This window comes from Opisthorchis viverrini (assembly GCF_000715545.1).
Source record: "Opisthorchis viverrini unplaced genomic scaffold opera_v5_38, whole genome shotgun sequence".
In the NCBI taxonomy this organism is placed as follows: Eukaryota; Metazoa; Platyhelminthes; class Trematoda; order Opisthorchiida; family Opisthorchiidae; genus Opisthorchis; species Opisthorchis viverrini.
Window position 1 is genome coordinate 875639 of NW_008751695.1, and position 14195 is coordinate 889833.

The 14195-nt window shown below is 43.9% G+C and overlaps 1 protein-coding gene across 1 annotated transcript in view; it reads right to left on the reverse strand.

The window, feature by feature from the left end:
• Positions 1-14195, reverse strand: part of T265_02924 (hypothetical protein) — a gene marked incomplete at both ends in the record, with an annotated part of 95809 nt that overhangs the window by 3200 nt on the left and 78414 nt on the right. The window contains 7 exons of the mRNA XM_009167288.1: positions 515-906; positions 1176-1277; positions 1374-1438; positions 5058-5256; positions 7532-9098; positions 12389-12461; positions 12654-12782. Of these exons, the coding sequence (XP_009165552.1) occupies positions 515-906; positions 1176-1277; positions 1374-1438; positions 5058-5256; positions 7532-9098; positions 12389-12461; positions 12654-12782 (2527 nt within the window). The remainder of the gene's footprint in view (positions 1-514; positions 907-1175; positions 1278-1373; positions 1439-5057; positions 5257-7531; positions 9099-12388; positions 12462-12653; positions 12783-14195) is intronic.

A 14195-nucleotide genomic window follows, 5' to 3' on the forward strand; every position in this document is an offset into this window, starting at 1 on the left:
TATATAGCAAAATCCAGATATAAAACCACAGGCATTTTACAATAATCCGTCTGAGAATACGATGAGCCAATATTACGTTTTGTTTACCACCGAAATTTACACGAGGTTCTTTCAAAAAATTTCAGTCATCACAATGCAGGAGACACCAGAACTTGATTCAGTCGTGTGGCTTTTTCTTGTTTTCCGAAAGACTTATCACTGGCAAAAACGCATTCAGTTTATGGAAGGGGTTGACGTTGGGATCTGACCTCCTGTTCAAGGTTCAGATGTCTGACAATCACTTCTGCCATGGGTTGGGCAGGATGCTTCTTTCGAGCAGTTCAGCCAGTCAAGCCAAGATGCTAACGCATATATAATCAGAACCACCGAGCCGCCAGGTATAGACATTAAACTTGGAATTTTTGTTTCGAGACGAACTTATCGAGAGTGGCCTAAAGCCGAATTCAGCTAAAAATAGTACGACACCATTCAAACACAAAAACTATTTAGTGGGGACGGTTGTATGCTAACTAACCGTGTTCCGAAATATTTCCAACGCCTACGGTAAAGTGCGACCAGAGAGCCGAATAGCTCGCTAGCGATAGTGTCAACAGTTTTCACATTGACGCAATCAAAGTATTCAACCATTCGTTTCAAGATAATGCAGTTGTCATCCTCAACACATCCGTGCGCGTTGATTGCCGGAGGAACAGGGTAAAGAATGGGAGATTCGACCAAATGCGGGACAACACGTGATACGAAGAAGACTATTCGTTCAAGCAAATCGTCCTGTGAGGGAACAGATTCTTCTAGGGCGGAAGATAGCTGCTGGGTAGTTGTACAAGCCAGCTTGAGGAATTCGACCATTCTTTCTAGCAGTTGAGCCAATATTTCCAACGTTGTCTGCAGGTTTCGAGCGCACAAGACCTGAAACAGCGGATGAGACCAAGGTAAAACAGAATGATGATGTGAATATTCTTTACAAAACCGCGACAGCTGTGCTCCCAACAAAGAAAGTCGTAATTAACTCCAGCGAGGACAATGAACATCGCAGTCATTCCAAATGAGATTGAAATTACGACGGCACTGATAAACAATAAAAAAGGCCGTGCAAATTCCGATTAATGCCCGAAATATCAAGAGCCATAACCCAAGGGTATCGTTTGGTTCATAACCATATTGTCAATCAGGCTTACCTTTGACGTTCGATGCAACGTAGACTGTACGCCATTGTAGGTGTCTGCCAAACGAACCGAAACGGAGTCCAGTGTCGACTGCAGTTGCTCATCCAAGCCGTCCTGAGTGAAGGAGATCAGCATTAGGGAGAATCGGTTAAGCAGGTCATTGAAACAGAAACCAAGAAAAGAAACAACTTCGTTGCTTGTGGTACTTACCTGGCTCAATCGCGAGAAAAAATAAGGCGGACGTAATCCGTTGACGATAAGTTCTGCCGCAGATACTATGGATGAGTGCAGTGGAAGGGAGCAGGGTGAGTTTGGTTAGCAAAAGTTCAACAGTTTCATTCGAATGAAGAAGAATTACGAACAAAGACCAACGGCACAGAAGGTACTCCTGTAAGGAACATTAAGAAATGACAAGTGCTTCATTATGACGGGGAACATGAAATCCGCTGGCTAACAATAGTTTAATTTCTTCTAACCTATCTTCTCTAGACCTATTTCCACAGAGCGCAAGTCATCTATTTTATCAATAAATTAAGTGATACTGAAATTCGATTGAAACCTGGCTGCCAATCATATGAAGAAAATGTGTATATCTGTTCAGAAAATAAACGCCGTTTAATATGTTCGCAGGGTTATCTCCCTCCGAATTTTCCGAACAAAAGAGCCATGTCCAAAACAGGGAAACGGATGAAACCCGTATTTTGGTACTTTTCTAACAGGTGCATAGCATATCTTCGGGACATTTAACCGTGAAGTTCCGGTGGAGCAGCAGGTCCTGATTCGAAGATAGGTCTGCACTATAGACCGCATTGGCCCGATCGAACACCCGCATCGATTCTCTCGTGGTTTCTTCTTGCGAGTGGTGGACGAGACGAATCAATAGGCAATTTTTAAGAGACAGTACGCTATTACAGCATTTCGTTTCGTTCGCATGACATCTAAGCTTGATTAGGCATGGTGAATAGCGTTGCTTCTAGTTTATCTCCAGAAGGTCCGATAATGTTTGTCTTTCCCCCATGGGCCTAGGAATGCTTGGCTGCAATCATTCTTTCCTCAAAAATAGCTTCTATGATTACACGCCAGTAAAGCACCAGCGTATGTATCAAAGTCCGCTACAAACACCATTACGAAGTTCGACAGACTAGAATTTACCCGACCATCAGGCTGAACATAGTCTTGGAGTATTCCAGTGCGAACACAAGTGAACGATAAACGAATTGGCATTAGACAAGAGAAATGCTTGATTTTCGGTGCATCTTCGACACACACATACACACACACTAGCGCATGATCTGCATACATACATCAGAATGACCGACAGATTCGCACGCGGCCATGATCAAGAAAAATTACTGCAATAACATCAGTTCCTACCCAAGGCTGATTGGGAGAATAACAGCTCCAAACGAAAAGCCGTTGGATACTGTGTCGTTGGTGTTTGAAAGGAACAGAATTGTTCGCACAAATTCGTAGCGCGCGTTCACTGTTTGTGCTTGCGGTCACCAGCGCACGCCTGTATGAACCGGTCATTGTCCTTGGTACCGGGAGCATCTATGCTAAATATGATGACGGGATAGTTTTCGTGCTTACCGGTTCTCCCACTTGAATGTATGAGTCATCCACATCCGCATACTTTGCCACTCAGAGATGTTTGAAAAGTTCTCCGTTAAAAGTGTCCTTGACACCACAGGTTGTTGGAAGACGGAAATATAATGAATAGACTTGAGGTTTCAGTTTGCTGGTCAAGGACAGATCCGGTAAGTCTGATTACAGAAATCCAATCAAGTACGGTATTTATATCTACCGTACTCAGCACAATAACCACACCAAAGAGACCACGGTGTCGTTTCTGGGTCACTCGACAGTCGAAAAGTAAAACGTGGAGAAGCTGTCTTAGAGCCCGTTGAGATGCATTACTATAGAAGGGCCTTGCATGCGCGTTTCGAGTTTCGGCGAGGAAAAGTAATAAGAAATGGTTATTTGCTGATATACTTAACTTTAAACACTACTGTCTAGCATATTATTCGGTGTTGGTAGAGTATATCCAGTTATTTGGTTTTGACTAGAGGGCTGTAAGATCCGGTCAGCTAAGGACCTTACAAGTCGACTGCAGCTATCGGGCTACGCGCAGTTCGTATTCAGTGGGTAGTAGTAACAGATGGATGAGGGCAGTGGATGCCGTATCGAGAACTGGTTCTATAAACACATGGGTTAATAGACACCACGAATTAGGCAGAACGTACAGTCAATAATAACGCAATCGGTAAGAGCAGAAAAAAGGGACAGTGAGACAGCAGGGCTTTCCGAAAGCAATAGCGCGTAGGCACCAAAAGATATATAGACAGACGCCCGGGTACGAGCAGTCAGGCAGTGTGAATAGGCCGTATACAGAGATAAGGACGCGGAATATAATCAGTATGTTTGGGAAGTAAGGGAAACTGTCTGAAAAACGGGTGAATTTGACATAAAATGGATGTATCTGTAGCCATTAGCTGACGGCCCGATGCAGCAACTCGTGTCAGGTGTCAAATCAGAAGCCCGTTGGAAACAAATTTTCAACAAAGACTGTCGGGTAGGTGTTATAAAAGGCAATTTTTTTAAAAAAAACAGGACTATGGGGAATTCGAGTTGGCGCCGCGGATACCGCGCTCGGCTCAGAGCTCGATCAATGGTCGACCCATTTATCCGTCGGAGCAGACACTCAGAAATAGGTGGAGTTGATACGAAATTGCAGACGAAATTGGGCAGCCAACAAAGTCTTAACGTTAGTAAATCGAGAGTAAGCAGACCTCACCAGGAGGAAGGAAGGAAAACGACGATATAATAAACAGGTGAGTCACTCTACTCATGAGTAGTCAAAAAAACTAGAAAAATAACCGTTGATTCGCAGCAGGAATCAAACTTCCTCATCCATTACGTCACGTGGAGCAGACAAACTGATCAGCCACTCAGTCGCTTCGCTCCTTGAAGTTTATAGCATCCTGGCCGGAGGCGTTCAGCAAGTATACTTGACGTACGTCTCGACGGAATACTCCCCTAATGCCCTATCGGTCGACTGAACTTCCCTCTCGGCAATTCCCTTCTCCCACTACACTGACTGTCATTCAGGCTCCTTCCTTGTTTAAGCCATTTTGACATCGTCTGCAAGGTTAAGAGGTACTCCTTCATCCAATGGTTCCAGAATAGGTTGACCGAGTGGTTAGTTTGTCTCAAGACCAGCTACTTCCCGTGAATGACTCAGTAGTCTGACCCACTTGATTGCGCGTAGCTTGCCTAGCCTGAGGGCGCAGCGACTTGGGTACCTAATGATACTATGCACGGTAGATGTTATTTTTAAACCACTTGAACGTACTGAATAAGGCACTGGCATTCACGGTCAATCAGACTGCGGCATTTAGCGCTGCCCTTCCTTAACCCTCCCTTCTGAGGGAAAGGCAGCACCGCTACTTCTATAAATGTACAAATGCTGGTCGCTTTATGTAATGCCTTCACACGAAAGATCGTCTGTTCACCACATCATACGTCAAGGGTGTGGCTTTTGTACAACGAACAATGCGAACTACTTGACGTAAATGGCATATCACAATTGGCTAAATCATTTCCCCTAAAATAAGATTTATTGTTTGTCCTTTTTTATTAGCCCCTCACAGACAAAATTACTTGATCGGCCATGTGGACTGGTCACTGCAGTGGTCTGCTCCCCAAAATCCGAAATTTGATTTGATTGAACACATACCCCACTCTCTTGATGAGAAACAGTGAAAACGGGTTTCGCTAGCATGCATTAGTGTCACCAAATGAGTAAGAGCGTAATGCTCCGTTCGAGTGTTTTCAATTCAAACATCCGTCGCCTAAATGGCAGAGCGCTGGGTACTGCAACCACGGCAAACTTACTGAATTTACGAAACTCGTTCTGTTCATCTTCCCAGGTGGATCCGGACAAATTAGATGCAGTCACAACGCACGCGTAACAACGACTGGCCAGACAACCGCAAACGCTGGATAACCTGTTGATTACGTCAATTTGAGCGGGGACTGGTGGTATCGCAAGTGGCCCAGAAGCCATCGTTATCCAGTCCTTCTCTCCATCAAGCTGTAAAGAAAGATTCGAAGGTTTGGCACATGCATGGATGGTGACCGAATTCGCAACAAACACTAAATGATGATACCCCCCAGTGTCGAACGGAACTAGTTATGTTATGTTGGAACTTAGAATCAGATATCGCTAGCCAAATATGACAAGGTACATGGATTACTGCATTTCAACAGTTAAGGTTGGCATAAAATGCCCTTGGCCGTACAGAGGATACATAACTGGCTAACAATCAGTACGAATAATTTCAACTATCGTCACTCGGAGATTGGTGCAAAACATACCACTACAGTAGACAGTCGCTGTTAGGTAAATGGGGTTAACGGCAGGGTGTAACATCAGTTCTTGATTGATTTAGATTTCCTGACTTTGTGGTATATATGCTGGGTTATTCAAAACAATCTTAAGCTCTTCTGTCGTTAAAAAATCATTTGTTTCAAAAGAGGAAAGTTGTTTGAGATCAGCGTGTATATCACGTAACAAGTAAAAAGTTGTCAAACGCCAAATGTAAGCCAGAATTCAAACCAAGTACGGTTTACCTGGATCAACCGAACCTACAACGTAGGTTTTCAGCCGTGGGTGAATTTCGCCTATTGTTCCAAAAATCGATCGGAGTTAGTTGGTTTGCTAGCTCAATAGAACTAAGTGGTTGGGGGTCGAGTTACTGACAGGAATGCACGTAATTATCTAATCCTGATTTTTCGGTTACTCGCGTCTGGACCTTGCAAAACTTACAGTATTCCAGCTATCGCGGTTCCCTCAGGTCACAGGTTACGTTGAAATGAATTAACGAGTTGGTCTTTGTTATCTCACAACAGTAGTTGGAATACTGGAAGCTTGCGCGAAATCGTGGTGGTATAAACGGCTCATGCGAAGCCGGATGTTTCTTCCCGAGAAAATAAGGTTAACAAAGCAAAGGCGCAGAGACCCCTTAACAGCTATCAGTCGAGTTATGGATAGCGGCAGTGCCAAGAATATTAGTGCCTTATTTACCAAAAGGGTAACGATACTGCCCGTCCACTGCTTTGCTCTTCAGTGTTGTACTGCAACCTTTCACAATACCAAATGAACACGTACCGAAAATTGCCTGGGACGGTTTTAGTGGTACGAATGCAGTCAAGCGGTGGTATTCGGCACAGTGATACTATTTAACACCTAGACACGTGCTGGTCAGCTAGAGGGATTTGCCTCCGTGTGATGAGAGGAGAAAAAGCTGTAAAGGTCTGGGAAACGATGAACGACTTTCCGGAAAGAATGATGAATTATTGTGCCCGGCCTCCACAAATGAAGAACCAGGTTACAGTGTGGAGAAAGAAATCAACGCTGTTTCTTACAAACGCGCCTTTCACGCATGTACAACTCAATAAATGTAGATTTTTCAAAATGGTCACCAAATGGGACGGTTTTACCACATAAGGCTGATCTAATCCTTTTTATAGCTTTAAAGTTTAGATAAGTTTGGAATATAGCACACGCCCTTATCTAGCGGGACTAAATAGGACTGAGTTTACACTGATCTCGAATTGTGAGACTATCTGAAAGGTTTTAGCTTCACACGCGTAAAGTAGCTACTAGTCAAATTGAAGGACGGCTACAGGGCTACTAGTGCACAGTGTGGGATTTACGGATTTTACGCGACACTAAATACATGACGCTCGGAGATTGGAATGTGAGTGAAAGCGACGGCAAACTGGGCTAACAACTTTTGAAGCATACAGTCGTTTACTAAATGGACCTTAATGGTACCTTCAAAATCCGCACAACGCAGAAGTTCGCGAGTAATTTGAATGCAACAAATACAAATGCATTGGGCTTCAACAACAGATATTGCCTGATCGAACTGCTATAATGTAAAGTTTCCGGTATTTTAGGATTGACTGTATTTGCTAACCAAGCAGTCCCTTGATGTCATGCCATCTACCATCAGTGTTGTTATTACATACCTAAGCGAAACAACGAAATCGGTAACTTCCCAAAGACAGTAATGACTAGTTTTCCCCGAAGAGACGCACTACCAAGCTTTGTACAGTGGCGCCCCTTCAATGGTTTGGTTCTACTCACTAATGTATGCCCGAAAAAAGCAAACAGAAACTTCGTGATTACCAGTATTTTAGCACAAATTTTGAAAAAAAAATCGCCCATCTTAAGCTAAAACGTTTACGGACAAGGTGAAGGTGAGGAGCAACTCATTCTCTACGGTGATTCAGTCTACCGCCAAACATTACACCTCATTTTGATCGATCGCGTATGAGGCAATATTGCGAAAAGTACTCACCAAGTCAATCCAGCTATGACCGGGTGGAGCATCGGAGACCACGATGACCTTATCGGTGATTGAGACGATCGAACAAGAGGACCCACTTGGTTGATCTCTAGATACTATCTGCTGCATTTCTGGAGGTTGATTGTAGTAGTTCAGTGCTGCATGGATGTTGAAATCGGACGAACCATCCTCCGCAAATTGTGATTTGATAACGGCATCGGAAGATAAAGTGACTGGGAGATCTTTTAATGAATGAGAATGAGAAAGTAGTTGGGAGGCTTCTGGTGGTTGCTCATCAGCTGCACCGGGGACCAAGAAACTTACTTTTGGTTTGGCCAAATGTGGGAGATCTTCGGCACTTTGACTATGCCGTTTGGTGGTGAAAGCCTTATGAATTTTCACCAACGGTGGAGCACTGATGCGACTAGGAAGTCCAGTAGCATACAGACGCTTAATCGGCGAACGCAAAGGCTTCGGTCTAGAATAAGCCAGTTTCAAGACATTCTCAGCAGTGGAGTCGTTGGGTGCCAACAAAATTGAAGTTGAGAACGAACTATGTGGAGTTTCGAGCTCGTGATTTGTTCGACCTGACATTGGCGTGTCCTGCGTTAACGATGTTTGGCTGGGAGACGATGACAACTCAGCGTGGACGGAAAGAGGGGAACTGATATCCTGAGCTCCAGAATGGCAAATCGGTTCGAACGGGGACGATATCTCGGATCCAGCTGACTTTGAAGGTTGTTTTAGTTCAGAAATCAGCACTTGTGGCAAAGAAGCTGAACTACGCATTTTTGGTTGACTTGAATTTGTATCTAACACAGTCAACGAAGGGTAAGTCTTGATTGGATCGCTAAGTACAGAGTGATGTGACAAGGTTGGTGACAATCGTTTATTTGTGCGTTCAAATCGTACTTGACGAATTCGGGTCAGATCGATTCTGTCCACTGGACTTGCGGGTCGGTCCAGAATAAAAGCATCATCATCTCTGCTTGGAGTTCTTATTAATGACGGAGTGGAGGGTTCCACAATGCGATCGAAGGACAGGCGCTTCACTGTGGCCAAGTGCGTATTAGTGACTATCTCTACGCCTGGTTGATCTCCATTATTTGGAAAACTGGGCAATATTAAGTTGTTATTCTCCGCAACGCATCGGACTGTGGCATATGCATCAACCTGTGCGTTCCTTAAAGGTGGATGCTGAGTCGGAATCCCCTCAGCACCAACTGTCGAACTGGACAATGCATGTTGCCACGGCTCCCCCGAACTCGTGCAACATGGAGCGTGTGGAACCCAGTCAGGCTCATCAGACCCCGGTGCTACGTGTACTTCAGTGCTATAAGAAGCTGGAAAGCTCCGGCGCTTGTTAGTCCAAGGTAGAGGTTCATCGGAGTGTTGCGTGAACGACTTTGAGAGCGGAGCTCTAACTGTTGGGAACATATCGGCAACTTGTTCTACCCCATCATCACTAAACTCTTGATGACATGTGATTGACTGACCGCGAACACCCCACGGGCGCCTAGGTTCATCCTCCTGAAAATAAACAAAAGCGAGCAATGAAGGGGGACGGTTATGGTAACCACTAGTTCGGCCATACGTTCCACAGATAGATATAGATGACATGCAATTTGACATCACTCAGATGCTCAGATGATTCCATAGTGCCAAGAACTAATCCCGAAAAGAAGTTTGTTAAGCTCTTCAACCTAATGATTGAGGAAATCCACTCAACTGTTCTACGTTGTAGATCACTAGTTAGGATTGTCAAGGCCGACGCAATGCGTGAGGGTCCATGTGGCACCGGTATCCACAACATTGTATGAGAATAATCTACTAGAAAATGATCTGGCTTGTGCGTTGGGTCATTAAATGGGGGACATGGCTAAATTACTCAAAACAGGAATAGTACCTTGAGGTACACATGGCATTGAGGGAAACGTTGAGTTTGAAATACCTGAATAGTTTTCTTGTGTGCAAATATTACAATCGATAGCAGCCGACCGTACAGAAGACCAATTAAAAACCGAATAGATATGATGCAATGGAGCTTCAGTTGCCTAAAGGTCGGTGTAAGAAACCAGCCGATGAAGGGAGGTGTACGCTATAATGATGGATCTGGACAGTGAATAAGGGGAAGTAAGAGCTACTATCAGTAACAGAAACTAACGACAGAAGGACTACATTTGTATGGTCACTTAAGCTTTGAAAACAACCGAAAAGAGATGAAAGAGGAAGGGGGTCAGGTAAATTGTTGAAAACACTAGAATACTGGAACTTACGCTTGCAGAAGCCTGCGTGGGAGGGTATGAAAGAAATGATGTGAGCTGTTGGTTAGTGCGGAGGGGATAAAGGCCCTAGTTTGAATACATGGTAAAAAGCCTTGTAACTTGAAGGGCTGCACCAGGGTACGACAGGAGTGTCATCCCAGTCACATTTCACTGAATAACGAATAGCGTCTCAGAGTTTACGGAGGAGTGCACTGCGGATACATAGATATCCGACCGGGAATACGCCGGGGGCGTTAGTTTGCCAGGTGACAACCAGGATAGTCTTGAGTCGGTAGGTAACAACAACAGCTTAGGTAACACGCCTTAAAATGGATCTTATAATCAGCACCACTACAGCGAGAACGCTCTCCAAGTGCTCAGTCAATACTTGTTCTAAGATATTGAAATAGCTCACATGTTTAAAAACCTCAGTTCCCGCATCCTACAGAACGGAAAAGCGAAGGATGGGCTAGTGATACTCAGCTATAATGCCGAAGTGGCATTTCTAGTATTCAAGAATATTCAACAGCGAGGATTGGAAAGTAGTCTTAGGAACAAAGTTCTGAAGCACTTTACAAGCGCAGGTTCTGGTCATTACGGGAAATAGGCAAAAGCTAGAGTTATCCAATCAGTAGTGACTGAGGATCACACCCAAAATAATCGACTGGCCTCGAGCGAAACAGTTTGAAAGCGCCGTCCCGGCACCCCAAAACTAGCTGCACATATCCAGCAGTGATGAATGCAGTGATTCGAACTCCACAACTTGGATTATGAGCTACTGAAAAAGGCTCATGTTGGAATTAAGGTTATTGTCAAGGCAGGCAACTTAAGACCATCGAATCGGATTTGTGTCACCTTGCCTCCAGTCCGTTCACGATATCAGTGCCGGAAACAAGGTCCGGCTGCCACTTGTGCAGTTCTTGGAGCAGAAAGTCAAACATTGGTGGTCAGATTAGGGCTAGTCTTGGAGCCAGCCGATACTCTAATAGGACTCGGCCGCAATAAAGTAATAATATAATTCGAGACGGAAACTGATGTTATCGCATTAAAACACAAAGGCCCACAATTAAATAACGGGTGAGATAAATGACTTACGCTAGCTGAAGCCTGTCAGTGTGAAGAAGAGAATAAATTCAAATTAAGCTCAACTGAAAGAATGATAAGCAAAAAAAACTAGTTACATCGCATTAGGAACAGATAAGACAGATCAAACTGAGTCACACGCTGCTAAGCAATTGGGACAAAAGATTCTCAGTCAGAAAATGGAAAAAAACCGTGTCATCAAAGAGTCTACACAAGACTTAACGATCAGCTCTCTCCTCAATGCGGTATTGGTGTAGATAACGCTTCGGAGACAGATTCTTGTTGATCGCGTGAAATAATTGAAGTAAACCAGCTAGGATTTCTTCCGCTAAGTGCCAATGAAGAATCCGGGGTTCATGGATGATCTTGCGCATAATGCTTCTGTCCACATCTGAGATCACTTAACTAAGCGGAGCATTCGTGAACTAATCCATAAACATCCACATCCGGAATTAAATGAATATGGGGGAGGGGCACAACACCGCCTATGGATTCTCAACAACCCAGTGACAAGAACAATGCACCGAAAAATGGGATAATTTTCCGGTTTCTGCAGCGTGGCTGATCGACCGTAGGAGTTTAGTGTACTCCGGAAAGATTCTCGTCAGAAAATGGAAAAAAACCGTGTCATCAAAGAGTCTACACAAGACTTAACGATCAGCTCTCTCCTCAATGCGGTATTGGTGTAGATAACGCTTCGGAGACAGATTCTTGTTGATCGCGTGAAATAATTGAAGTAAACCAGCTAGGATTTCTTCCGCTAAGTGCCAATGAAGAATCCGGGGTTCATGGATGATCTTGCGCATAATGCTTCTGTCCACATCTGAGATCACTTAACTAAGCGGAGCATTCGTGAACTAATCCATAAACATCCACATCCGGAATTAAATGAATATGGGGGAGGGGCACAACACCGCCTATGGATTCTCAACAACCCAGTGACAAGAACAATGCACCGAAAAATGGGATAATTTTCCGGTTTCTGCAGCGTGGCTGATCGACCGTAGGAGTTTAGTGTACTCCGGTCTACGCTTCAGTGTGCTTTGAAAACGTATTCCTCATTCGGCACCTGTAACGTGTCTGCCCAGGGGTCAGCTCAATTCACAAGACACCAGGTCGTCAGCTGTATGACCTAGTGTTTTTGTACCAGTCAATAACAAAATTTATAGCTCAGTAAAACAAGATTCCCATTCCACATAAATGATGTCAGCGGCTACTTAATGGCAGACTGGGTACAAGTATCGTGTCTCGCTAAATATGAGAACCAATTATTTGACTGATGAATGAAAAATTCGGAAAAAATTCCATTATTTAAGTAACCATTCTCTGTAACGTGAAACCAAACAAGCTAACCCGGATTGCATTACATCTGGAGGCTGTTCTGTTATCTATCCAGTCTTTCAGATGTTTACTAGCTCTACTGCAGTTAAGCAGGTATTTGAGGTCGTCGATGAAAGACAAGCGTATGGCGTATGTTGACAAAAACAGCACACATCGACGTAGTATCGAATGATGGGCATACTGAAGACGTGTGCCACCAGGCTGGACCTCCGTTGAGGGAGGCATGTTACGGGAAGTTCGCGTGAAGCGTACACCTAGCGGATTTGCAACCAAGAATGTCACGGTAAGATATCAACAGAAAGTTAACGCATCACTTAAAGTAAGGGTGTAAGGCAAGCTAAACGAACACAGGAGTGAGCAGACCAAATGTCATCAACCACAGTGATGAGATTTTCAATCATATATAGGGGTGTTTTCACAGAGTACAGTGCAAAGAATGTCAAAACCACTTACAAGTCGACCGTCGGGCACACCCAAGAAGTTTATGTTCATGAGCTGCGCATCGAGGAAGGTATCCAGGTCACGGAATACGGCAGCTTGTTCCATACTGCTTGTTTCATCCAGGCGTATATCATCTACTTGACAAAATCAACAGTACAGGGGGAGTATATACAATTCCGTTCTTTGAGAATGAAGACTGAATGAATGTAGTGAAAGGCCGAAACCCAACACACTCGAAGCATTAACAGTCACTAATTATAGTGACATATATCGCCGGAAAAATCCAGGAGAGCTGTGATCTTAATTTGGGCTACTAACCGGGCAATAAAACATACGGTAGAAGATTATTCGTTGTTACACTATCGTTAACAAATATGGAGCAGCAAAACAGAAAGTTGACGCATACGATGATAACATCAGGTTCAAAGGCCTTCGAAAGTGCCGGCAATCTGGCTGGTGTTTTGTACGATTACTCCAAGAAAAGGACATACCAGAGTTTTTCGACTTCAGAGTGAGTTGACCCTATCGGCTAAACCAAATAAACTACATATGCAAAGTACACAAAATAAAGAAAATTGCAGTCAACAGTTCTTTGCAGGCTGCGATTTAGTGGGTTGGTTTATTTGCCATGAAACAGAAATCGAGCGAACCTATGCTGAGTGAGTCACTACCCAACTATCCGTTTGCAGTATACTCCATCTGCTCACGAAACTACTGTACGATGGTTTGGAGGATCCTAATGTGCCGATGCTGCTCACTCGACAACATCAGCCCACTAAAAACCCGTATTCATTGATTTTTTTCCAATTTTTCATAATTCCAGTCATTCTGTACATTTTTACATCAATTCCACACAACGAGACTGCCAAACAAACAAATGTGAACGGAGGTTAACAGAAAGGCTACGCAAACAGACCAAGTTCTGAAATACCACACTGTTCAACCTAATTGAGCCCAATGGAACCGAAAGACAAAAGAATGGAAATATCCATACTAAGCGTTCTAGAGAAAGTTATCCAAGGAATCATCATCATCAAAGACAGTAACATTAGTGTTGGCACTGATGCTTCATTAGCGTAAAACCATAAGGTTCGTCGAGATTCACTCGAAGTGTGCCGAGTTTCATTTAAGACCCACTAAGCATGCAAGTTGACGATTTATGTTACATACCATGATGTTGTTAACGGTTAGTTCTATTGTCTTACTATATCCTCCTCTATCGTATGGCTTTGAAAGGGGTTTACCATTATCTCTTCACAAAGCACCAAAGAAATGACGTGCACAATTGACTGCCAACGCACTACGACATACATCTACATACTCAAATTACTATGGTAGGACATGACCGTTGTACATATTATGTTCCTCTCACCCGCACAACAGCTAACTTGTCTCCAAGTCGAATTCGTGAACAGTTTATGCGATGGAAAGTTAAAAAAGTTGAGAGTCGGATCCTCCTACGCTGAAATGAGTAATCCACCGATACAGCCAACACGGCATCCGGTGATGATCGAGAAAAATACCTGTGGTTTTCTGTCACTTATCAC